Source organism: Aspergillus puulaauensis, chromosome 5 (assembly GCF_016861865.1).
Source record: "Aspergillus puulaauensis MK2 DNA, chromosome 5, nearly complete sequence".
Taxonomy (NCBI): Eukaryota; Fungi; Ascomycota; class Eurotiomycetes; order Eurotiales; family Aspergillaceae; genus Aspergillus; species Aspergillus puulaauensis.
This window is the reverse complement of record NC_054861.1, coordinates 2,332,738-2,357,741: the sequence shown is the minus strand read 5'-3', so window position 1 is coordinate 2,357,741 and position 25,004 is coordinate 2,332,738. Positions and strand designations below refer to the sequence as shown.

At 49.1% G+C, this 25,004-nt stretch overlaps 12 protein-coding genes across 12 annotated transcripts; 10 read left to right on the top strand and 2 right to left on the bottom strand.

Annotated features, from left to right (window-relative positions):
* Window positions 1-739: 739 nt before the first annotated feature.
* Window positions 740-1,150, bottom strand: APUU_50907S (uncharacterized protein; the record flags this gene model as incomplete). Its single annotated transcript, XM_041705957.1, has 1 exon — window positions 740-1,150. The coding sequence occupies one exon, from the start codon at window positions 1,148-1,150 to the stop codon at window positions 740-742; it is 411 nt and encodes a 136-aa protein (XP_041558390.1).
* A 633-nt stretch (window positions 1,151-1,783) lies between these two features.
* On the top strand, window positions 1,784-2,757 carry APUU_50906A (uncharacterized protein; the record flags this gene model as incomplete). Its single annotated transcript, XM_041705956.1, has 2 exons — window positions 1,784-2,042; window positions 2,105-2,757. 2 exons carry the CDS (start codon window positions 1,784-1,786, stop codon window positions 2,755-2,757), a joined length of 912 nt encoding a protein of 303 aa, XP_041558389.1.
* Window positions 2,758-4,023: 1,266 nt separating this feature from the next.
* On the top strand, window positions 4,024-4,350 carry APUU_50905A (uncharacterized protein; the record flags this gene model as incomplete). Its single annotated transcript, XM_041705955.1, has 1 exon — window positions 4,024-4,350. The coding sequence occupies one exon, from the start codon at window positions 4,024-4,026 to the stop codon at window positions 4,348-4,350; it is 327 nt and encodes a 108-aa protein (XP_041558388.1).
* Window positions 4,351-4,932: 582 nt separating this feature from the next.
* Window positions 4,933-7,070, top strand: APUU_50904A (uncharacterized protein; the record flags this gene model as incomplete). Its single annotated transcript, XM_041705954.1, has 2 exons — window positions 4,933-6,837; window positions 6,906-7,070. 2 exons carry the CDS (start codon window positions 4,933-4,935, stop codon window positions 7,068-7,070), a joined length of 2,070 nt encoding a protein of 689 aa, XP_041558387.1.
* A 1,084-nt stretch (window positions 7,071-8,154) lies between these two features.
* On the top strand, window positions 8,155-8,952 carry APUU_50903A (uncharacterized protein; the record flags this gene model as incomplete). Its single annotated transcript, XM_041705953.1, has 3 exons — window positions 8,155-8,187; window positions 8,270-8,680; window positions 8,740-8,952. 3 exons carry the CDS (start codon window positions 8,155-8,157, stop codon window positions 8,950-8,952), a joined length of 657 nt encoding a protein of 218 aa, XP_041558386.1.
* Window positions 8,953-9,841: 889 nt separating this feature from the next.
* APUU_50902A (uncharacterized protein) lies at window positions 9,842-10,165 on the top strand (the record flags this gene model as incomplete). Its single annotated transcript, XM_041705951.1, has 1 exon — window positions 9,842-10,165. The coding sequence occupies one exon, from the start codon at window positions 9,842-9,844 to the stop codon at window positions 10,163-10,165; it is 324 nt and encodes a 107-aa protein (XP_041558385.1).
* Window positions 10,166-10,207: 42 nt separating this feature from the next.
* APUU_50901A (multicopper oxidase) lies at window positions 10,208-12,162 on the top strand (the record flags this gene model as incomplete). Its single annotated transcript, XM_041705950.1, has 3 exons — window positions 10,208-10,481; window positions 10,550-11,024; window positions 11,085-12,162. The coding sequence occupies 3 exons, from the start codon at window positions 10,208-10,210 to the stop codon at window positions 12,160-12,162; spliced, it is 1,827 nt and encodes a 608-aa protein (XP_041558384.1).
* Window positions 12,163-12,388: 226 nt separating this feature from the next.
* On the bottom strand, window positions 12,389-13,136 carry APUU_50900S (uncharacterized protein; the record flags this gene model as incomplete). The annotated part of the gene is made up of 2 exons (XM_041705949.1): window positions 12,389-12,762; window positions 12,923-13,136. The coding sequence occupies 2 exons, from the start codon at window positions 13,134-13,136 to the stop codon at window positions 12,389-12,391; spliced, it is 588 nt and encodes a 195-aa protein (XP_041558383.1).
* A 702-nt stretch (window positions 13,137-13,838) lies between these two features.
* On the top strand, window positions 13,839-15,605 carry APUU_50899A (uncharacterized protein; the record flags this gene model as incomplete). The annotated part of the gene is made up of 3 exons (XM_041705948.1): window positions 13,839-14,471; window positions 14,532-14,675; window positions 14,733-15,605. 3 exons carry the CDS (start codon window positions 13,839-13,841, stop codon window positions 15,603-15,605), a joined length of 1,650 nt encoding a protein of 549 aa, XP_041558382.1.
* A 702-nt stretch (window positions 15,606-16,307) lies between these two features.
* Window positions 16,308-17,300, top strand: APUU_50898A (uncharacterized protein; the record flags this gene model as incomplete). Its single annotated transcript, XM_041705947.1, has 1 exon — window positions 16,308-17,300. One exon carries the CDS (start codon window positions 16,308-16,310, stop codon window positions 17,298-17,300), a length of 993 nt encoding a protein of 330 aa, XP_041558381.1.
* A 1,908-nt stretch (window positions 17,301-19,208) lies between these two features.
* On the top strand, window positions 19,209-21,190 carry APUU_50897A (uncharacterized protein; the record flags this gene model as incomplete). The annotated part of the gene is made up of 3 exons (XM_041705946.1): window positions 19,209-19,240; window positions 19,299-19,509; window positions 19,562-21,190. The coding sequence occupies 3 exons, from the start codon at window positions 19,209-19,211 to the stop codon at window positions 21,188-21,190; spliced, it is 1,872 nt and encodes a 623-aa protein (XP_041558380.1).
* A 459-nt stretch (window positions 21,191-21,649) lies between these two features.
* On the top strand, window positions 21,650-24,354 carry APUU_50896A (putative anaphase-promoting complex component Cut20/Apc4; the record flags this gene model as incomplete). The annotated part of the gene is made up of 5 exons (XM_041705945.1): window positions 21,650-21,905; window positions 21,993-22,338; window positions 22,420-22,963; window positions 23,019-23,973; window positions 24,029-24,354. 5 exons carry the CDS (start codon window positions 21,650-21,652, stop codon window positions 24,352-24,354), a joined length of 2,427 nt encoding a protein of 808 aa, XP_041558379.1.
* Window positions 24,355-25,004: the final 650 nt, after the last annotated feature.

Below are 25,004 nucleotides of genomic sequence, written 5' to 3'. Positions count from 1 at the left end.
CAATTCAGGGTTATATACACATATATTCAGGGGCACCATTGTTTGCTTGTTTGTTTTGGTTTTATAATATTTAAAGACACTGATAGGACAAGCTATTGCGGAGAGAATATATCATAAGGAAAAGTATATAATAAAGAAAAGATAGGTAGCTGTATTTTGGCAGTGGTTGGCACTACAAGAGGGATGAATATATATCAGGCTTATCATCTCACGAGCAAACCTCTACTTTGTAAACCTGGGGCTTTGTTCCAGAAACCTCCCAACAAACGATAGACCTTCAGAGAAATGTGCACTGATATTGTAAAATAGAAGAAAAGCGCGCCTGGATAATTGATTTCAAGAGTTTGAGAAGACCTTATCCCGTGGGATACCTCATACCATGCATATACGCCCAAACGCCAAATCACTAGGAAATCCTTTGCAAAAACCGTTATCATGAAAAATGGGGTACATATACAACCCCATTGTACTCTGTATATCAAAAATATGTAGGACTGCAAAGGAAATGCATTGTCCCATTGTTCCCCCCTACTGAGGACCGATTGTGGCTCACGCCGCTTTCGCTTCTCTGCGTTGAATGTCCCGAGATGCATTGCGGCGGGTATACGACGGCACTGTCGTATCAACGGAAGGCATTATGTCGTTTCTTGCGTGAAAAGGATCTGAAACCAGCCATCAAACTTAAACCTGAACGCCGACAAGCCTCGGCATCGAAGGAATTGCCGAGGGAATAAGTAACTTAAGGTCGCATATCGTCGTCGACGCGACCGCCTCTGCGTTCAATTTCTTCAACAAGGCTCTGACGCTCCTGTATTTGTTGGCGGATAAAGTCGACCGTCTTCTTCAGAACAATGCTCTCGCTGCGTCCTTGGCCCTCAAGGCCAGGAACAAGCTCGGTGAGCCGGTCAAAGCCTTCGCGGATTGCCGCGCGTCGTTTCTGTTCGGAGGCAATATGGTTGTTCTTCTTTTCCTGCTCCGTCAAACGAGGCTTGTCTCTCTCGCTAGCACCTCCCTGTCGGGACGAGTTCGTCGGGGTGGAGGAAGAGCGATCATGTCGTTCGTCCACATTCGTAGATGCGCTGGCTGCGATCGGGGAGTATGACGGCTCAGAAGAGCTTGCGAGGATGGGAGGAGGCTGCGCGGAAGGCATGTTGCCTGGTTTTATTTTTATTTTTATTTCTTTCAAAGAACGAGTGGAAGAAGCGAGTGTAGCAAAAGAGGGGCGAGTCTCATGTGACGGCAAGTGTGACCGACGAGAACAAGAGGTAGCAGTGCCGAAAAGGCACGAAGAGTCAAATAAATGGACAGATAAACGGTAGAAGAACGTATGTTGAAGGGAAAATGGGGGTAGAGGAGTCAGAAGAAGGGAAGACTGGTGTAAAAGGCGCCAAACCAGGAACTGCGACATCTCGAACGCTCAAGGTTAGGATCACTTTAGCGTGCGGAGAAGTCGACTCGTCCCGACTCCCTGATCAGCCCAAATCCATACTTAATTTATCCACCCGCAATCAAATCCTCAAACGATGGTGAACCGAATGGATACTGGCCAATTATTCAGGCTAGTCTCCAATCTCCATCCATACCAGAGTAGAAAGTTAATACGTAAGTTCGCAACCCAAACTGACGATCGGGGTCTTCAGAGGCCAAACTCTCCCCAGACTTGGCTCCTTCACATCCTTGACAGGGCTCGGCTGTGCATTGTGAAAAGCGATGTAGTCACTCTTTTTTTTGACTTATCTCGATAGCTTCTGGATATTGAAATCCTACATCACCTCATGGATTGATGTTTTCCGACACAAAAAGTGAGGTGTACCAATTGGCCGCCTCCGCTAATACCACCTATGACCTCATCTCCACATACCTCGCTACAAAAAGCGACCAGTTGGACGTGAGAAGCGCACAACTACCCTTCCGCAACAACATGGACCGGCAAGAGTCTCTGCATGGCTCCTGTATGTGTGGGCGAAATCAATATCTGATTCAAATCCCTGACAATGTGACCGACCACGCCCGCGTCTACTTCGACGGCGGCAGAGACAACCGTACGTAACGTTCGCGTTTTTGAGGGGGGAGTTCCATCTATCCTGACGCAATCACTATCTAGGGAAATCCTATGGCACACCACTTACTGCCTGGCTACGAGTTCCTCTGAACTGGTACCAATCCCATACCCAATCGTTCTTCCCCGACGAGACGCATGGCACCATCCGTCGTATCTTCTCGCCACACCATGCACCGCACACGCAGAGGGTGTTTTGCGGCTTTTGCGGATCGCCGCTTACATACTGGAGCGAGCACCCACGCGAGGAGGCTGATTTTATGTCTGTGACTATCGGTAGCTTATACGGCGAGGATCAGCGGCTATTAGAGGACTTGGAGCTTCTTCCCCAATGGGAGGAATCCGAGCCCTTAGGGTCAACGGCAGAAGAGGAGGAACCGACTCCCTCAGATGCCCCCGTTTCCAAATCTTCATCAACGCTCGTTGTGCCCTCGGACATTTCCACGTCGGATCTCGCTCGGGCTTATAGGCATGGAACCACGGACGGAATCCCCTGGTTTGAGGAAATGATCGAAGGTAGTGGATTGGGTAAATTAATGAAAAGGAGACGCGGCGCTGGAGTAAGCGATGACCAGTCGACTACTATAGAATGGGAGGTGAGCGAGTGGACAAGCACAGGATCAAAAGCGGAGAGCTCGTCAGCCCATGCTGCAGGGAAAAGAAAACGTGGTGAGCATACTGATATAGTTGATAGTTGAACGTTGACAATAATATAAGAGTGTTCTCCAAATACAACTATACTCATGTCAATATTGCCATACTAATATTGCGTTTCTGATCTCAGCCCTATCTCACATTATATTGTAAAAAGATAGAGGCTAATTATTCCAGAGCACATGCTTCAAAATAACCAAGCTATTCAGGTGGCTAAATACATCAGTTAGGATAAAAGATAAAGGCCTGGTAAACAGCAAAATAAAAGGTGCCTGAGGCGTGCTACTATTCACCAAGCTAGCATCCCAAAGAGGTATCGCTTCGATTGACGGGAGTTGCCGGACCTACACAAATGTGACAAGCTATCTTTGTTTATTCAGGAATATACAACACTTATCATTGAAGCAGTTCATTCCCTTTCTATACTTCTGGTTATTTTATTGCCTTTTGTTCCAGCGAACACTTCATCTTAAATACCCAATGCACTCCAGCCCTGGATGGCATCTAGATATCTGGAAGATACAAGCTTGGACGAACACAACCTCCAGCTGGCGATGAAGTAGCCAGCGGCAGATGGTCGTGTTCAGAGTGATGGAGCAAATATCCAGTCCAAGGCTAGTCGAGCCGGCATCTATTCGTATGCTGAGTATCAACCCTCTCTCGAATCTCCATGAAGTATATATGGCTCATCGGTTTGGCAGGCAAACCAATGCACCCCTTCAATGCTGTGGCTAAGCTGACACGGCCAAAGTTTGGATAATCAGGCTATCCGAATCGAAATGGACCAAAATACGGTCTCGAAATTACCGGGTCTAGAAATGTATCTCGGTCTCGGTACATAAGACATCACAGTTAGCCGGTTGAACGACCACAAGGCCTCGTCGGAAAAAGGAGAATCCTAGCACTCCTCCAAATGTGCTGCACTATATGTTGGCCGCTTGGGCAAAAAGTATGTATGGCGTATACGTTGTCATCTGAAGACAATGCGTCAATTCTCAACTTTCCGCCAATACGGCTGCCGTTCAAGGTCGGGGGCCTTAGAAAAGATGTATGTCCCGCACACAGTATAGCCGGATCCTGAAGAGGATACAATGCCACCGAGTAAAGCGCCAACAAAGTGGAAGAGATATTACGCAACGTGTTATGAGTATGGGAATCAGGCGCAACGAAAAACGTCTTCTGAGTCGGCTCAAATTGCTCAGGCAGCAAAGGTATTATTGCCATTCGTTATCGAAGGTTAAGTTGACATTCGGAAACTCAAGCACGGATGGTTTGCTTGCTTGCTAGAAAGGTGCCTGGCAAGCCTCAAAATGGCAAATCCTCGAATTTCGCGTCAGTTCCAAGTGCACGTCAAACTGCTTGAACCTGTATGCTCCAAGGTTACACAGGCATATACCTACAAAGAATGGATGGAGAATAATTGCTTTCCTGGCGTATACGCATCTTTGCATCATAAAGAAGAAAAGCTCGTCTCTGTTGGTATCATCTCAAATGCAAAAACACAGAGGATAGTGACCTCAGCAACAGTGAATAATGGAGCTCATGCGAGTTGTGCTTCCTCTCTTCTCCTACAACTGGCTAGTGTCGTCGCCATGTCGTCTTCTCAAGCCAAACACACAAACACTGTTGAGATATGACGCCGAGAAATAATTCACAACATTTATCTGCCAGCAACACTTCCCCCAGACAAAAACATTCCTTCCTTCCTACTTTTCCTCCACCTCTCTTGTTCCTCCTTCAGCTTTCGTACGTTCTCAAACAACGTGTTAGACTGCATTTCTCGGTCTCTTCCAGGTCTATCACTGCTTGTTGAAGCCTCAAAATCATAAACAAGATGTCCCAGGCAGGAGACTCCCCCAAACAGAGCCCTACCGCCAACACCCACGCAGCCACCAATGGTGCAGCCGACAATATTCCTGTTGATGGCCATGGCAGCTTCCAGGAAGGTAAGTTGCCACTATATTCCACCAGAACTACGTTCTGTTGCGAAGATCAACCACCACGAATCGGGGTTTAGATGCTGATCAAATTCAAGTAGAAGATTCCACTAGGGCTCCTGGAAAAGCAACCCGAACCTCACTTTCCGCTTATGCAAGTGCACCTGATCTCGGTTCCCTCTGCCGCGGTGAGGGTAATAACCAACAGAGTAAGTCCCTCTACGCCCAACTTTACCGGCGTACGTTGATAACACTAACACATGCATAGCAGAGAGCGGAAATATGTCGCCCGGCGCCGGGACATTTGGAAGCCCTGAGACTCAAATCTTGCCTAGAAATAATGATGATTCTACAGGCTCGCGTATTCCTCGCATCGCGGCCCCAAAGCAAGCAGCACACTCATCTGCTGCCAAGGGGCTTAGATCTGGTAGCTTTATACCAGTTGCCGTCCCCAGACGTAGCACCGAACAGCTAGGTGTTTGTACTCGAGAAGCACCATACGAGCCATCTCCAAAAGGAATTCGACTGCTTGAAAAGCCTCGTGGCCCCCGTCCTTGCCCAACGGACCAGGAATCCTCTCTCATGTCCGAATCGGCCTCAAGGACGGACCTCAAGGACGCTGAAACATCTTCATCGGTGTCGGTGTCTTCTTCTGATACCTGGGATTTTAAGGATATCAATGACACAGAAAGACCACCTGTTGCCTTTACAGGAGAATATCGCACGCGTGCCCAAGGACCTCGCGGCAATCAAACTCGTGGCCCTACCCTAAAAATTACTTCATCTGCTGAGAAAGTAATCATGGGGTCGAGCTCCTCTATCGCTCAAAAGACCAGCCCTTCGTTCTTCCAACGCTTGGGCAATCTCACTCCAAACACCCCGAAAAATTCCAAAAATCCAAGAGATGCTACTCCTGGATCGAGGGGAACACAGGGCTCGAAAATCAGTCTTGATAGCGGCAAAGAGAGTACTCCAGCCTCCCGCAATTTCTGCCGTCCACAGATCTCCATGGAAAGTATCTCAAAAAGGGACATCAGTGGTAAAGAGTTGTCTATTTCACGTAATCCGTTAAACAAATCTAGCTTGAGCAGCATTTTCTCACCAAGCTCAAAAAGCCTCCACTCTGATGAAGAGCCTATGGTTCCGAAAATCCCAGATCAATATATTTCGTGTCAGGAGTCAAGCGTACGCAAGGTTTCTAACAAGAGCGTTGAGCTACAGACTCCAGGAAAGGCAACGCCTGAGACCAAGAGCACACCATCAAACCTTGAACTAAAAGCCACCCCAGAGACTGTGATCAAGGCTGGAACCGTTTGTTCTCATCCACCTAGGTCTTCTTCACTCAAGGCCTTATCCGATTTTCCTGATGTTTCTGGCTCGGAGCAGAATCCCGCAGGCACGGCCAGTAAGAGCTCCAAGGTGGCCACGAACCTAAGACGTAATGTTACTTTCAATAACATTACACCCTTGGCTTCGAGCGAAGGTCAGTTTAATCAGAATCTGGACAAGCGCAGACTTCCAGATTCGAAAAGCAACCACCTATTGGGAAGTTTCCGTAACATTTTCAAATCCCGAGGCGGTGCAGAAGCACCAGCCATTGTGAACGAAAACAAAGCCCCTGGCAGCGTGAAAGGTACAGCGAAGGAAAATCTGAACTCTAACGACTCCGAAAAAACCGCTAAACCACCAAGGACAAAGTACGCCACCAGGCTCTCTAGTGGAGTTGGTTGGAATAGAAGCGGCCGCAACAACAGAACTAGGGCTGAATCACCAAGTACCCCAACCCCGTCAATTCCCCGCCTTTTAGCGCCCCAGAATCGCGGCCCGGACAGTAATATACCATCCTTTGCTCGACCTACGACATCAACGCTTACCAAGGCCACGCCTGCCCCGAAAGCGGCTCTACCAGGCAGCGTGGAGGCCCAAACACGCAAGCCCCATGTACGGACAGCCTCAACCGGGAGCCCTCACCGTTTGACGCGTGGACCCAAGCGTACTGCCTGTAATATGTTGACTCCGCCGGCTCAGAAGATAACGGAGTCACCTAAGTGTGCCACTGGGGAAGCACCATTGCTTCTAGAAGCCAAGACTTACTTCGATTTGGAGAGGGTCCGCGAGTGCATAGAGAAGCTGTGTAAGAAAGTTGGAGAATTGTCCACCTCTCTAGAGAGGGAGACAGTTATTCGCGTAAGTGTTCTTGCTTTTGTTTGAATGTGGTTTGATGGTGCTTTCGGGTTACTAACGGCTATCAATAGCAAGCCCTTACCCTTCAGCAACAACTCGCAGATTACCAGAGCCTAGACAAGATGACCATCCAGGCGGAGATACTTGCAAAGGAGAAGGACTTGGAGAAGAAGGTTGCTGAGGATACTCTCAGAACCAGCCTAGCCGAAATTCAGGCCCAACTTGAGCAGGACTAGAGTATGGACTCAACTTTCTCACAGGGTTGCCATTCGCTAATGGAAATACAGCTGACATAACTTTCTCTTGCTCACCTCTTTACTACAATGTTTGAGTCACTTTCTTGTTGCTTTTCAGGTCTATTATCAAGTCTCCCTGTTTTTGAAGATCTACGGGGATCAGCCATTGGCGCACAAAACAACAAACACCAAAAACAGACGAAAAAGTTCAAAAAACGAGAAAAAAAAAATCCGTCCAAAGGATGACCTCTCCCTGGAGAATTTGTCGTCAGATCTCATTGGATCTAATGGCTTTTGGTTTCTGTACCATATCTCTTACCCTTCTTTCACTTTCATTTTGACCGCCCGACACTCACACAGCCAGTTTGGCGGAGGATTGGGAGGGTTGCTATCGAGCGCCCAGATTGAGAAAGCGATCGTGGATTGGGGGATTCAGGGATGAGCTGAGGCACATTTTCCAGTATTTCATTGTTGTTTGCATGTTTCAAATCTTTCTCCACTCTATCAAACGGACAATGGACACAACGCACATATGAAAAGATATGTACTTAGTTAGGAATCAACCAGGCAGTTCAGTCCACAACTATCTCAGTATCAAACAGTTTCGTAGTACTTGCAAACACTCTGGGTCAGAGTCCAGATAGTGAGAGCATTTCCCTTTGGCTGACCACTGAGTTCAACCTACTGGCCCGTAGAACAGAACACTTTTTAGTTAAATCAGAGCCATGGTTCTTGCAAAAGAGTCTACTTGATCAGTTTGCAATGATTTGCAAAGACTCGACATATTCGAAAATTTCTTTCACTTCCCAGGCCGTTGTGTAGCTTTTCTGGGACATCATGGCCACATATATACTACAGCAATACATAGCTAACAGTGACAATCCTATCAGTTTTCATCTGAATAGCTTGTCTAGTCTTTAAAGCTCATGACTTCGGGGACAGTTTCGACGCCAAAGCCAGCGGCAGACGTGCCTGCGATAATTGAGGGAATTCACTCCCATCGGACGACCGCCAACTCGACTTCAGTCTCACCTCCCTCTTCTATCCTCCTTCCATCATCCCCAACACAAACCAACAAACCAACATGGGAAAAGGTCACAGATACCAGAGAAGCTCGGTATACTCCGCTGTGTTCTATACTTTTCCACACAGTTATTTCAGACGTGAAGAGTATCAGCAACTGACTTGTGTTTGAACAGAGCGGCACCCCATTTGGCTCGCAAAACTCATTCAACAGGAAGAGGAATTTCTCACCACGAAGCCTACCAGCTCCCTTCCACGCGCCCCACGATATCGGTCCTTTCGACGGGCATCCCAACTCGCGATTTGGCTTCGGTCCTCCTGGCCCCTCAGCACCTCCTTCGTTCGGGGGCTGGTATCCGCGCCATGGCCGTCCCGCTGGAAACGCTGGTAGCCCGCCTCAGAGGCCGTTTGATACCACTCCTCCGGCCATGCCGTACGAATTTTCGCAGTCTCAACCCTTTTACCCTCCAATGCCGTACGGAAATGAAAGAAGGTTCAGTGGCCCCTTCAGAAGGTCGGCAGAGGGGTTTCAAGATCCCCAGAACAAACTGTTTTCAGACGAGTATCGCTCCCCCGGCTCTCATCAGGTAAGGAGACCATTTCCATCAGACCAGAATAGCCCATTACTGACAGCACTATCGTGTAGGCTTACCAGGCACCTCGTATTGAAGCATTTTCCCAGGTACCATCTGAGCAGGAGTGGAGTAGAAAGAACCCATGTGAATTGAGAAAGCCTTTAGCTCAGGGCAATAAGCTTCGCGGGGATGCGCCAGAATTCGTCCCACGTGGAAAATGCGCTGTCAGCAAGGAATCCGGGACGAAGATGAAAGAACCTTGCTGGCTTGTGGTTTCTGGTTAGGTCCCAATGCTCTGCCCATATACGTCATGCTCGATAGCATCGACGCTTTCTTGTTGACGAAACGCGGGTTTTTTTTTTTCGTTTGCCTCCTCGAAGAATGTCTTTTTTAGGGATCGTTTCGTCCTCAATTCTTCTACTGTCTCTTCTTGTTTCTTTTTCTATCTTCGAATTGTATAATATAATTATGCATTGTTCAGACAAACTTCCCCCAGACTTTATTTGTGCACGGTGTAGTTCCGACGGAATCATTGGCAATCTTGGGTCCGATCATCCGAATGGTTCAGATCGATCGGTCCAAAGAAGTTGGTAGCCGGCAGTCCAAGTCCGGCAATGTGGAGCCCGACCATTCTTCCTTCAACAAACACCATCAGAGAGGGGCCTATTACCATCTCCTTCCGTTCAGCGTTATTGCTGCTGTGCTTGTGTGGAATTCAGAGAATTCATTTCAACTCCTGCGCGCCTGTCGTCGCCCTTCCTTCGGCCTGTTGTCTCCGCGTTTTTCTGCTATTTTTCTTGCGCGGCTGTCTTCTTCGGTGTGCTTCATTCCAAAAGCTAAAGCCCTCAATCGTCGAGGCTTGCACTACAGTGTACGCAATCGGCGACTCAGCGCGATATTTAATCAGGTATTCGTATGCTAACTAGCGGGGACTCGTAAATAGAGCGGGTCTGCGGCGCACGGTGCGAGCTCAAGCGCTGAATCACACCTTTCTGGGATCTGGCGATGGGCAAGTGATTGCTACGGTAAGGCGTCAAGGCCCCCAGGACCCAACATCAAAGATTGGTTGTGAGGCTTCCACGCCAGGTTACGCCATGTCCATACTGAGACAATCAAAGCCAAGCTGTCACTCAGCCTCGATGTTCGGCCTCCAACTAGCGATCTCGGTTTCGAATGAAGTCCTCTGTTGTCGACCAGTCGGCATTCCTTCAATCCTTCGGGTGTGGGAACTCACAGTTCGTGGAAAATGATCGGCAAGGCCCTTGCTCTCAATCCAATAGATCGACACACTCGATTCGCCCAACATGGGTCCAAGTCCAAGATATGGATTTCTTCCAGGTGCCCTACCGTATGCGGGAGAATGCATGCCAGAGCTGTTGTCCTGCACAGCCGAAAGTTTTCTTTTTGCAGCATGGAGTCCCATATGCACGTCGAGCGTGCTTCGTGACAGAGGCTTTATTTCTCTCGAGGCGCCCCCCCGGTTTGTGCGGTTTCTGACTCTGCATATTCCTGGTTTTATTGTTTCTTTGCTTCAGCAACATGGGTCTTTTGCGCTGCAGCTTGGCGTTGCCCATCCTCCTCTACTTTGTAGCCTTTGTTTATGGCTACGATGAAAACCTGAAGGTGACCGGAAACACTGTTTCGTTCCAAGTCAACTTAACATGGGAAAACTGGCAACCCGCAGGGATTCATCGTAAGATGATCCTGGCCAACGGTCAATTCCCAGCTCCGTCGTTGGATTTGAAGCAAGGGGACGATGTCGAGTTTTTGGTTGTCAACAGCATGCCTTTTTCTACGGCTGTCCACTTCCATGGTAACCTCTCCTAGCCCTAACCTACCTTGGCAGAAGTATGATGGTGTCTGACACTTTATGCTCACTAGGCATTCACCAGCAAGATACTCCATGGTCTGACGGTGTTCCTGGTCTCTCGCAGCGGCCGATTCCCTCCGGAGGGTCGTTCCTCTATAAATGGAGAGCGACAAACCATGGAAGCTACTTCTATCACGCCCACAAGCGCGGTCAGCAGGAGGATGGCCTTTATGGCCCGATCCATATTCTTGCCGCTGCGTCGGTTGAAAGGCCCTTTGCTTCTATTTCGAGCGATCCGCACGAACTCAAAGCCCTAGAAAAGGCTGAGAGCAGATCTACCCCAATCATGCTCTCTGATGTACGCCAGCTGGCCTCGGAGGAAATTTGGGAGGCTGAAGAGGCAATGGGCCTCGATGCATTATGCGCGAATGCTTTGCTCGTGAACGGTAAAGGATCAGTGAGTTGTCTAGGGAAACAAAACCTAGACAGGTATACCACCGAAGCGCAAAGGGGAGTTCTCGGAAACCAAAGTTTGACTGATATTGGGTATGGCTCTATCCCCCAATAGCCATAGGATGTCACAGCGCGGACTAATGATTCTCCCAGATGCATTCCGCCAACGAACATAGTCGCTCAGGGAACCTTTCAACACAATCTCAGCGCCATTCCTCCGTCAGTCTTTTCGGGTTGTACACCAAGCCGTGGCCTGAGAGAACGGCTTTATGCGAACGCTACCGAAATGTACGTTAGCTACGATCTAATCAGCTCGGCCATGATTTCAACAATTACGTTCTCAATCGATGAGCATCCCATGTATGTTTATGCAGTTGATGGAGAATATATCGAACCGATGCTAGTTGATGCGATCACCATCACCAACGGTGCCAGATACTCGGTATTAGTCAAGCTAGACAAACCAGCAGGCGACTACACTATTCGCATGGCGAATACTGGCGTCAATCAAATCCTGAACGGCACTGCACTAATGACATATCACAACGGTAGCCATATTCAACCCCAGAAGCAGCCTTCAGTTCCATCTATCGACATTGTTGGAGCACCTACGTTACCAATCCACACTGTTTTGGATGAATCAGCTATCGTCCCATCCGCGCCCCAGAACGTGGCTCATGCACGGGTAGCTCAAACCCATGTTCTAACCCTTGAGCGCTTTGATCAATCCTATACCTGGACCATGGGCAATTCGAGCTTTCCTCTAGCCTTGGAAGAGGCGTCGCCGCTCCTCTTCTACCCTAAAACAGGTCGCAAAAACCTTACCATCGGCACCCACAACGGAACATGGGTTGACCTGATATTCGACGTGGCGAATGCCCTCCAGCCCCCTCATCCCATCCACAAGCACTCCAACAAATTCTTCGTCATCGGTCAGGGTGAAGGGAAATGGAACTACTCTTCTGTAGCCGAGGCCATGCACTATATGCCCGAGAACTTCAATTTCAAAACTCCCCAGATCCGAGATACCTTTGCAACCCCTCCGGCCGCGACTGGTCCGACTTGGTTAGCGATTCGCTACCACGTCGTCAACCCTGGGGCGTTCCTGTTACATTGCCATATTCAAGTACACCAGAGCGGAGGTATGGCGTTGGCCCTCTTAGATGGGATTGATGAATGGCCTGAAATTCCAGACGAATATCAACTGGGGAAATCTGGTTTGGAGGAATGATCCCATCACTGAAACGATTGGCGTTTTTTGATCTGATGAATGCCAACCAATATCATAATGTATAATATTTGGGCATTTTATTTAGCATATATATTTCTATATAACTAACTGCATGAAGCTAATGATATTTACGACGCTTTTTAAATGATAATATAACACTGGTAATTCACGGTCGAACATATATATATGTCTACGAAAGGCTCCAATCTTTATTTGGGAAGCTAACTTATTGAGGTGCCAGTACGAGTAAGCTGAAATGATCTCCAGCTCTCTCTCTTTCCCTCTGAACGAATCCTCGAATCACACCAAGCCCAGTCGCTGATAGAACGTCTTCACCAGGTCCTTGGGTTCCCATATCTACTGGCTCCTGTTTATCTCCATCCACTTCATAGAGACGGCCATTCGTATGGGACTCGACAAGGCAGACATAATGAAAACCAACCACATCCTCGGGACTTTCGGGGACTTCCGAGTCGCCTTGCTGGGCTACGGACTTATAGACGGCTTCTAAATCGACGTCTTCCTCGATGACCCGGGCGCATTCCGATTGACTTAACGGCGCGCATACTGCGAGCAGCCGAGATAGGTGCGAGTTGGGGACTAAGGAAGTCAATTTGCGAACAATCAGTGCGTACTTTGTGTAACAAAAGCCGTCACAGGTGTATCCTCCGAGGGAAAAAGAACCTCTTCGGTGACATTATCTCTGAATGTTCATTTTTCATTTTCATTTTTGATGACCTTTTTAGAATGTTCCACTCACGGATACCATTCCTCGCATCGCCATTGCAGACTGCATGGAGGATAGCGTAGGGTCCACAGGCATTGTTGATGGTCTGCTTGTACCACATAACATTAGCGCCTTTCACATCCTTGTTTTGATCCGATTTTTTCCTTTCTTGCGCCTCTAGCTTCTCATCATAGTCGCTCGGTGCTGGGAATGCTAGGACTAAAGCCAGCGCGGGGCGTGGGGTCATGGCAAGAAGCTCCGGGTCGTCCAGGGACAATACATCGTGAAATGCTAGAGTATGGGAGACCCCTATTTGATGGATAAAATGTTTAAAGAGTTCTGGATTGCATTCAAGCGGAATGTAATGTTTTCTGGAGGCCATTGGCTATATCTCTCTCTGATGTCTGAGGGAGTCACCAGACACAGACGAGCTAATTGAGTTGGCGGTAAGCTGGCGGTGGGACTAATTGCCGGACAAAACAACGTTTTCAGTGCCTGAGGCGGATAAATCCCCCTGACCCAGCCAGCCACTGACTGCCTGGGACCTTGTCAACTCGAGCACTGACTCGCCAAAACCGCCAGGGGACGCGGTGTCTCGCCCCCGCTTGGGGCGGACACCTCTTGCGGATTGACCTCGGATGTGAGAATCAGTGGGCGCTATCCCCGCACTGGTTAGCGACCTACTCCCGCGTTCGCACTGCTTACCCTTTCTTGTAACTTCTCTCAACTGCCCCCCCGTCTGCATTGCTTCCCCCCTCCCCGATTCCTCCGGCGGACCTCGTGCAAGGCCCCGCCAACCCAGATCAAGATGGTTTTCTGCGGCAAACCAAGTAAAGGTTGCGGTGAATGCCGATCTCGAAAGATCCGATGCGATCAGGGCCGACCGACCTGCTCCCAGTGCGCTAAGGGAAACAGGGCCTGTCCCGGCTATCGAGACGAACTGTCACTTATGTTTCGGGATGAAAGCCAACAGGTTGTACGAAAAGCGAAGACCGGTTCATCTGGTCGCCGCTCAAAGAAGAAACAACCCGCTGCTGCTGTCCCCAAGAAATCTCCACCCGTGTCCGAGTCACACAGCAGCAGCAGCCCCGAGGCCTCGTCTGCCGGGAAGGCGAGCCCGTCGACAACGTCGATACAGTCGCCGTCGGGGAATACGAGTACTGACATCTCCGAATATAACGACATCGATGAAGTGCAGCTGATCAACGGTGACCAACTGCAAGCGCAAGACCTCACATATCAACCCTGGAAGGTACAACCTTCGTGGAAACTGACTGTAGATGAAGCTATCAACTACTTCCTTCGGCATAATGTATGGCCTGGGGAGATTTTTATGGTGAATTTCGAACTCAAATCCCCGGGCCACCCGAGCGCGACCCCGAGCGAACAAGCGCAAGTGGCCGCGCTTGTGTCTGTGGGGACGGCTATGCTCTCGCGTGTGCGACGATCAAAAGAACTGGAGCTTGCTGCTGAGCGGGAGTATGGCCATGCACTTACACTTTTGACGCGAGCCGTTTGTAATGAAAAGGAATCCAAAGCCAATCAAACACTGTCAGCAGTTTTGCTATTGGCTATTTTTGAGGTATGGTTGAATTTCCCATGTTCATGACAAGTTGAAATTAATGCATTAGTAACCCCACAGGTTATCACGAGCCGTTCTATAATGAGTATTGAAAAATGGACGAACCACATTAAAGGGGCAGCCGCGTTACTTGAATTGCGGGGTCCAGAACACCTTCAGAGTGAAGAAGGGCTCAAGCTCTTCGTCCAATTAAGATTTCAGATTGTATGTGTCGGAGATTTCACATCCACCAGCAGAGCTAACATTCGTGAAAAATAAAAGATCACCAGCTGCCTTCAAAGAGGAATGGTAGTGCCAGAATCGCTCCTGGAATGTACCAAGATTGCGATGTATCTACGGCCACAAATTGACGCTTACTGCGATCGCTTAATATGTATAGCCGGAAGACTCTCCAACCTGCGGGCAGGTATCATCCATTCAAAGACCCTGACTGACGCAAACGAAACGTTGTCCGCCGCATACGCTGTGGAAGCAGAGTTGTTGGCATGGGTAGCGGCGGGTCCGCCCGATTTCTTATATAAAACGTACGACTGCTCGTCGGTCGAGGAATGGGTCAAGATGTTTGGTTACAAACCCTTCCCATATAACAAGCAATACCACGTATATCGCGACCTATGGATTTGTCACACGTGGAATCAATACCGCTGCGCGCGGATCATTGTTTGCGAAATCATCCTTAGCTGTCTCCGTCGACTCTCCGCTGCCTCCCCCACAATGGCGATGTCCAAAGAGCTCCAGAACCACTGCGCCCGAATCCGCAATGTTACACGTGAGCTGGCAAGTGACATCTGTGCCAGTGCTGCGTACCACCTCGGTGTGGAGGGTGCTCCGGGATCCGCATTCACTGTCCCCACCAATTACTGCTATGTCGGTGGAATGCTCCTTCTGTGGCCCTTGACGCTTGCCGGGGGCACAGAGCCAATCGATCACCCACTCCGTGTGTGGATCCGGAATTGTCTGCGGCTCATCGGGCACAGCATTGGTATTGACCAAGCCTTGGCTCTTATTGATGTTTTAGAATCGGAAGCTGGAGTGTTTGAAGGCATGGAGGAGACCGAGGACGGAGTGATCTTCCGGGTCTCAGGCGATGCGAGCGCCTATAATCGGATATTGATTGGAACGTGGAACATTTAACCGCGGGGTTCATTATCCTTGCATTTAGCATATACCATTTGGATCTGGAACTTGAACTGAGCGAGGGCTGTGTTTAGCTTTTACATCATGGGAACTGGTCACGGAGTTCGGGCGCAAGTTCGGGCGCCATAATGAATCATCACTAGTATTTAGTTTGATGGTCGGAATAATACGAAGGAGCCATATTCATTAGTTTCACCTTAAGGTTGAATTGTTGTGTCATCAAACGGCGTTTATCTTCCTCCCGTGGCTATGCTGGTATTCAAGGCAGGATCCCGAACTTGACGGCCCACGGGCCTTACGAGGAGAACTTTAGCTCAGCCACCCCTCAGCCTTGTGCTCAACCATTGGAACAACGCACAGCCTGCAAGTACCCAGCATTGTTGGAGATTTTCAAAAGAGCCTTCACTGCTAGTATGGGCCTCTTCGTAAGTCGCTACAATCTAGGCCCTTCAGCCTTCATTGAATATTCCGCATTATCCGTTTGACGCCAGCTCTTGAACACAGTATCATATCATGGACGCCTTGAGAGAGCCTTGCAAAGTTTGGTATAAAGTATAGCCTAAGGCATGCCAGATTGCAAGCAGTGAACTCTTCACTTTTTTAACACTTCTTGGTTCACCACTCTGAGCACTTAGATTCCCCATGCCTGCTCTACGGAAGCTTTTCTCATCTTATTCTCCTAAGAGCTCAGCTGCAAATATGGGCAACTGTCATTCTTCGCAAGAAAAACAGAACGCGGTTCCTGCTCAGCCCAGGTCCGTCGGGGCCTCCAGATCCCTGCACTCGCACATACCATCTCAGCCCTACGGGATGCAGAGTCACAAGCAGTCATATCAGGACAATAATAGTTCTGGAGCTGACATCTGGTCGCCTCCTTCATACTCCAGTGCCACGGCTGCTGTCCCAGCGACCCCAACGCCTGCAGCAGACACCTCCACCTCAACGGGGTTCATCCCTAACGACACGCAGTACTCGTTCCTCAGCACATTCGACACCATTTTCCTCGTCGATGACAGCAGCAGCATGCGCGGCAAACGCTGGCGCGAAGCCGAAGATGCCGTCGCCGCCATCGCCCCGATCTGCACTCACTACGACTCCGACGGAATCGATATCTACTTCCTCAACCACCGCAACCGCCCTTCTTCCATATTCGGCGGCGAGAGCGGAAATCGAACTGCAAACGCAGGCGGCTACCTAAACGTCACCGACGCCGCTGGAGTCCGCGAGATCTTCAAATCCGTCCAGCCCAGCGGCGCTACCCCCGTAGGGGTTCGCTTGCATAATATACTCTCGCCTTATTTGCGTGAGCTCACCAAGTTGACCAACCAGGGCCAGGAGTCGGAACTCAAGCCGCTCAACATCATTGTCATTACGGATGGTGTGTTTACAGATGATGCAGAAACCGTCATTGTTAACGCGGCCAGACAGTTGGATCACCCCAATGTGCAGGCTGCGCCGTGGCAGGTGGGCATCCAATTCTTCCAGGTGGGCGACGACCGTGCTGCTAGGGAGTATTTGGAGGCTTTGGACGATGAGCTTGTTCGCAGACGCAGCAACGATGGAATTCGAGACATTGTTGATACAGTACCTTGGAAGGGCGAAAAAGGGAGGGTGCTCAACGCCGACGGCATTCTCAAGTGTGTTTTGGGTGCGGTAAACAAGAAGTATGACAAGACGGAGGCTTCACGCTGATTTCAATTCGTTCTCGCCTTCCTCCTTCACGCATTTCTACTTAACTGATACCTCGTGTTGTATGGCGTTGTATGGGTGGCGCTCAGGCTGTTTCATTCCAGGCGTTACGAAGGAGTTTCGTACAAGTTGTTTCTTTCTTTAGGACTCCGTATCTGCGGTGTCGCAGTAAGCGCTGCCAACCTGAAACTTGAGTCCAAGAACTCAGAAGTTAGAACCAACTAAGTAGGCAACCTCGTGTACCCATTTAGGTAGTGCAAGAGATGGTCCACTGTACGTGAATCAAATTCAATCAGAATGAATCTCTCATCAATTTAGACTCCACAGTAAACAAAGTTGCTACCTACTAATAGAGGTGGGATCCGGAATGACATTTGAAACACGACAATTTAATTTCCCTAGCTGGTGTCATTGCGAGGTTATGATCTCACTGGCTCGAAAATGAGGAATTTCATTTAGCATCAGGGGAATTTCTTCCAACAGGCGCCGTGATTGGCAAATTAAACAATAACTACTGGTCCGTGAGAGAAGGATCTTCGGCCAGCCCAAGCGCTGTTCGTCAGTTTCAGCGCAACACACTCTGGTTCATTTGATGAGCGATTGACAATGCACCCAATCCCTGAAAAAAGGAGAAGCTGGTCGATCACAGACCTCCCAGTTCCAAACTCCAGCTCAGTGGCAGTTCACTAGGAAACGTCAGCCGTAATCAACGTGGACGCAAGGAACAATGCTCCCAGGACGCATCATCATGATTTCCTCCACTGCAGAGTGAGAGTCCAGCGCTCTCCACCTTAAGCGCCCTGCTAATGCTCGGTATTCGGTAGTCTCCCAGACTACGCCCTTTTTTTTTTTGCCAGGATCCAACTCAACCATGTGGCGCTCCGTACTAAGTGCTGACGATCTCGCTATTTTCACTAGCTCCTGGCCTAAACGTCGTCAGCTCGCGCCATCCACGTCGGTTCCCGGGTTCATGTTTGGTTCCACGATTCGATAAACACGCCGCTGTGATGGATCCAGTAACTAAGTTTAATCCCCTCGCTAACCTCCTTGAAAATGGTGATGGCTGCCTCTTGGTTCTTAATCTCAGCCTGCTCTCTTGCTGCCGATCCAGTCAATCGCTTTGTTTGGTCCCACGGCCCACCAAGTCCTTTCTGCTAGCTGCTACGACGTCTCCGATGATCGATCCTCTCCGATTTTCTCTCCCGCGATCGCTGATCAACTTATAACCTGACCTCATCGCTCGACCCGTGCCACGTATGATCCTCTTCGTGTCAACAGTTTCGAAAATCCCGACACCTGCAGCAAGCGCTGACTCTCGTCCTTGTTCTCTCCAATCGTCTCTCGCCCGCTGGTGCTGTATCCGCATTGTCGGCGCTTACAGACAGCTCGCCCACTCCCACCATTGGCCATCAGCTCTTCTTGACCTCTCTCGCCCACAAACATCAGGAACACCCAGTTTCAAGCCCCTGCAGCACCGCGCCTAATGAATCGTTAACATCCAGAACGGTCCCAATCTAAAAATTGCTCGGATTGTTCTGGGCCCTTTCGCTGCTGCTTGTTGTTATTTTTGTCTGCGGCGAGCGCTGTGCGCGCTGTGCCTCAGGTCTCGCAACCCTATATTTACCTTTCGGCCGTCAGCTTCTTTGATACTTCAACCTCGAAGTCAGCACATTTGACAGACTCATCTACAGCCGTCAAGGCACCTCTCTTTTTTCTTTTCTTTTCTTTTTCTTTTTATTCATTCTCTTACCAAGCTGGTCTTGGATAACGCTCCTTTTACGCGCTGTGTTAATACCACGATTGCGTTGGGTTCGCTCCTTCATACTCGCGCGACTTTTCACTCCCTTTCGTCCTTATTAGCGCGTTGCTTTGGATTTTCATTCCTTTGCTATTGAATATCATTGTTTGGCCATGACGTCTACTACATTGATGACGTTTTTACTGTGAGTGTACCTGAAACCACTTGGACATTTGGAATGCTGCTAACTATTTCTGATATAGATGCACGGGTCCCCACGTCCGCTCGGTGAAATTGCTGGGCTCCTGGGATAACTTTTCGAAACCGTACGTCATGGAAAGGGATAAGCGTATGGGTGCTGGACATTGGCGCGGATGTCATACATTCACAAACATAACCTACGACGGGTCGTTAAATAACTCGGCTCCGGTTCGCTCTGGTGGCCTGAAGATGGGCTGCACCTATTGGTACTATGTTCGTCTCTCAATCCCCCTGACTATGTTCAACCCTCTAATGATACACTTAGTATTTGCTGGATGACGACGTCGAACACTACAACAACGCGGAACCAATGACAACACACTGTCCATTTCTACCTGGCCAACCTGTCAACGTTGTTCAAATACCAATTGTTCTTCCCGATACGACTGGCACCCTCACATCGAGGAGCCCAAACGCTCAAAGGCCACAGCAGACTATGAATCCCGAAGATAAATATATGAACCCCCGGGAGCCTCCAAAGCCCAAGGCTCGTCTCCGCACCTCCCCACAGCAGACACCAACATCGAATTTGTCTCTTAGTACCTCTCCACGAGGAGCGATCAACAGGGGCTCATCTCAACCCGCCCACGATGGCTCAAAAATTCAGCACCCCCGCAATGAGGAAAAGACTGCTCGTTCCGTCTCACCACCGAGGTCAAGGGGTCTACGAGCTGCCTTCCACCAATTAAATGGCTCAACGTCTCGTCTTTCGCCAATGGTTGATCATGATAGAGGTATAACGTTTCCAGCCATTATACCCAACACCTTGGCCCCCCCGCATGACAATCGTATTCATGCTCGAAGCCAGTCGAATGACAGCTATATGCGTTCTCCGTCTATAGGCAATTTGGCGGAGTGCCGCGGTGGAGACAATCTTCCATTCCGACGTCCTGTGTCTGCGCGGGCCCATGACTCCGCGTCAATGACTATTCAAGAACGACGCGCTTTGAATACCAAAGCTCCAGCTGATTCTACGCCAAAGAACCCTCTAACTCTACGGCCAAAGCAGCAATGGGTTGGTTCGGGCAATCTCCGTAGTCATTTCATGCGACGCCCTGCTTCTACTCCTTCTACTCCGTCCATGCTTAGAAGGCCGTCCGATCCGGCAACGAGCCCTCCCGAAAGCATGCCTCTAACTCCAGAGACTGTCATGAACAAAAGACTTCCCACTCTCCCAAACTCTCCTTCCTCGGTCATGGATGAGGCACTGCGCGATCTCGACGAGAAGGAAAAGGCATTGGACATGGAGGCTCTGGCGAGTCATTTCTCCGACTGCACTGAAACCAGTTCCACCGACGGGGGCGATCTATGCGAAAAGAGCCGTTTCTCCGAGTGGAGCACCGATACTGATACGGTGTCTCCAGAGTCTATGATATCCTCTTCTACCTTCAACGAGAAACAAACTTCCCCCAAAATCCCAACAGTGGAAATACCAAAAAGCTCTAATGGTCCCGATGATGGCGAGCGCAGCAATCTAAACACGCCACATCTGACCGCAGGCTCAAATCCGTCTCCTGCTCTCTCGGAGGACACTCCGCCCATGGATTTGCCTCCCCCTCGTCTAACCGTTGCCTTATCCCCATCTGAGCTGAACATCCCTGGTCTCCACATCAACGAAGAAGAGGAGCTGCTAGAAAGCAACCCCAAGCGCCACGCGGCTCTGTTTCAAGCCATGGAACTGAAAGGACTTGGCTTATCGAGCCCTCCCACAGAAAAGGATCGATTTTCTGAAAGCATCGATAATGCCATGTCTAGAGACAAGAATGTTACGCCTACGAATGATCCAGCTCGTTACAGCAAGATCTTGCCCCATTCTGCGACGATGAAGGAGATGATGGATGAACTGAGTTACTTGAAAAACATGATCCAATCTGGAGGTGCTCCGGATTTGTAAGAAATTTTGTCTTTCGTCTTTTTCTATTTCGGAAATTAGCATTGCGAGCATATTTGGATTATATACAGCATGGCGATGGAGCGGATTGTTTTTTTTTTTGGATATATGTAACTTTTAGCAATAGGGTTGTCCTAATTAATGGAATTGTTTTAACACTTACATTCTTACGAATATGTAGAGTACACATAATCTTTAATGTATACGTATAGACTGTGAAAAATGTTGTTCTTTGTAGTGTTCTCTGACTCAAAGTGTACCTTGCATTTCGACAGGGCGAGGCACTCGGCCGCCCGCCAAGAATCCCATTTTCCACCCGATCAATCAAGCTCCGTTTCGTCAAACAACAACAGGAACCAAAAATCCATGGCAGAATAGACTCGCGCATCCTCGCGCGAGATCAGCAACAATAATTACTTCCATAATTTATGATGGACTAGAGAAACACAACCTACATCCAAAATGGCTGAAGATAGTTCCCCAGTCCAGCCGCAACTCACACCAGTCGGGGAGAAGTCGCTACCGGCAAAATGCAGGGCGGACATGATCACATACTGTCCCACGATGGACCTCATTGCCCTGGTTACAGAAGATGACGAATTACGCGTTTTCCGACTAAACGGTCAGAAGGTTTTTGGGGGTTCGTTCAAGGGAGACCCGTATTTAGATGAGGATGATGGGAGCGGGGAGATACGAGCGTTGCGGTGGAAGAATAATGGTACGTTACGAATTACGATAAACATCGCGCTCTTTCACGTTGATGATTCAAATTTCTTGTAAGGCTGACTCTCTAATAAAATTTCAGGCCACCTCCTAGCTGTCGCGTGCGCAGATTCCACTATCCGAGTCATAAGCGCGTATAGCGGGAAAACGGTCCATCACTACTCTGCTTACAGCCCGCCGGGCGAACCCCAGCCAAACCTCAAAGTCACCTGCTTGGGCTGGGGAGTGAATTTTACTGATAGCAAGGTCGCACAGCGGCAGCTGCATGAAGCTGCGGGGCAACTCTCTATCGAGGATTTGCTGTCGTTGGATGCACAGCCGTCGAAGGCTGCAGCCTTGCTCAAGGCTGATTTACCGAAGGAGCTGGCCTTGCTTGATGTTGAGAGTTCACTGCCGAGGCTGAGCACGTTGCCTTCTACGGGGAGCGAGTGAGTTGTGTTCTTTATCCTTGTATTTCTTTAGACTTGTTATGGAAGGAGGACGTTTGTACTGACTGTGAGGAATGATAGCGACGATGTGTTTAGTTCGCGGGCATCCATTGACGCGATTTTTCACTCTTCGAATAAGAATACGAGCGATGCGGTAGATGTCCTACTGGTCGGGTTTGAAGACGGGACTGTCCATTTGCGAATTTTTGATTGTTTTGAGATTGGCTCAGCTATGTTTTCATACTCCGAGCCATGTAACATCCTTCAGCATGCATCCCATCCACTAAGCTCGACGCATGCAATTGTTGCGTCCACTGGAAATGACTTGCGTCTGCTCACGCTTGATTTGCGGTTCATTACGCGTTCTGGCCGGTACCTCTCGCTTCTTGCGCATAAGACAACGCAGCTTCAGAATTTGCTCCGGTATATCTGCCAGGTACAGAGGCAAATTGAACTGGAGTGGAAGAATGCACAGGAATTACCGGCAAGGTATATGCGTAGTGTCAATCAGGATCTGGAAGAAAAGTGTCACTGTGATTTTGTTACAGCAGCATATCATCTGGTCGTGACGGGCGATTGCTTTGAACCTCTTCGAGAATTCCTTGTTGATATTGTTGGAGAAAGAGTATGGAGTTCTATTTGTTTGATATGCAATGTTTCAGAAACTGACAGAGTTACAGGGCCATAAGAGATGGGAGAAAGCTGTGTCGGGAGGCTACGAGATTGTCAGGCGGTTGACACATGAATGCCTTCTTCCCGCCCTAGAGCGGTGCGAGGTTCTCCTGAGCCGGCTCATAGGACTCTCGAAATTCCAAAAATTAAGTGAAGTTCTTGGATTAGAGACCTCGGACTTGAATGCTATTGTCGAGACACTTGATTGCCTTAATCTCCTCGCCCATCACATCATCATCAATACGAACGAAGAACTAGCCCAATTCCATTCGTTTTCTCGCTGGCTTCGTCATCAAATCGACTTGCTTAGTGCAGAGCCCATGTCACAAACGCTGGAAGAACTCATGGAGAAAACAGACTTGGTGGAGTACCCGTTGACGCTGAAGTACATTCGAGGTGCCTTGACAAAGAGCTCGCTACGGAACTTCGTCCAGCAGCTACCTATGATGGGATTTGCAAGACCTCCTGCCACTTCTGACGATAAGTGGGCTCCAACCAAGGGAGATAATAGGTCATTCTATGATATGTTTAAAAAATTGCTGGATCAGCAGAACCAGGCAACCAAGGATGCGGAGCCGGTGGAAATTCCCAAGATCAACAACTTGACCACACGCCTCGGATTACAGTTTGAGAAGGTCTTTAGTCAAATTGCGGTCACTCAAAGGAGAGGTATTCTTCATAGATCACCACTTGTTTTACACGAGCGTTGCGATAAGACGGTTTTTGACTCTACGATGCGCTACGAGGCGATTGGGAGGCGGGAGAATCTATGTGTGATATACGTTGCTTCACGATTGACGCCAAAAAAGCACACAGCCTACATATATCGAGTGGTTCTTGATTCGGAGAACGGCGTCAGTTCTACCCGAGAAGCTCATGTCGGAGCGATCAACTTGAAAGAAGGGATTATCCGGCAGGTGCAATTCGTTGACGACAAGTTGATGGTTCTGTGGTCAAACAATGGTATGTGATGTTTCTGTAATCAATTTGAGGTTTTATGCTAACTCTAAGCCACCAGGAGGATCCGCATTCCTTCTTCAACTCCCGTTCGAACCAGCAGTACAAATAATTGGAGACCCTAATCCTCCTTTCTCAATCAGGTATCACGACGTGCACCACCAAGAACCCAAAGGTACAACAGACGTGGACATCTCATTTCCTGAACCCCACTTTGCCGAACTTGTTAGACACCGGTTTTCGCCTAAGGCTCGACCGGTCAGGATCGATGTGAATGGACGACAGGGCCGTCGGGCGATCTGTGTGTTATATGCCGGAGGGCTACGGTATGAAGTATTAGATTTGGATGCTGAGATGGGGGATGAAGATGAGGAAGGGGAAGAATAATCAATAATGATATTATTGCTCTAATTAAATTGCCAATAATATTAATACGTAATGGTAGAAATAAGGATTGAAAACTTTTCTTCGAAAGTGCTTCGAATGGGTTCTTTGGTGGGCGGTTGCCAGGGCACATCCGGAGAAGTGGGATGTTCTTCAAGTGGTAAAACCACAACAAGCAGAGATAAGGAGGGGAAATTTTCACAATCGAGCTTCTTCTGTGGAGGGAAGGGTGCTCCGTGCCCCGCCTCAGGCAGCATAATACCAGTCTGATGGTACGGAGCCAATTACCATGGTTAGGGTACACCCCTCTCTACTTCTTGAGCACAGGCACTCTCGGTAGACTACCGATAGACTACAAGGTTTGGTGTGAAGCACAGGCATATGCTGATGACAGCATTCTGTATCTTCCACTGTCTGCTGCTTGGGTGCGGCTGGAACAAGGCAATGTAGTTGAGATAATCGTCTTCAATACATGCTAGTTATTATTAGACCAGAGCACCCTTTCAAGCCTGTTGAAAGAAATAGTGAATGTGATCTTTCCCGTCGGTTTCTTTGTCAGGGATAAGTGTCACGTGCCACGCTAGCCGGATTGGAGCGGAGGACGTGGAGATGGGCCAATCAGAAGCAGTAAATGCACGTCCGTCATCCGGAGG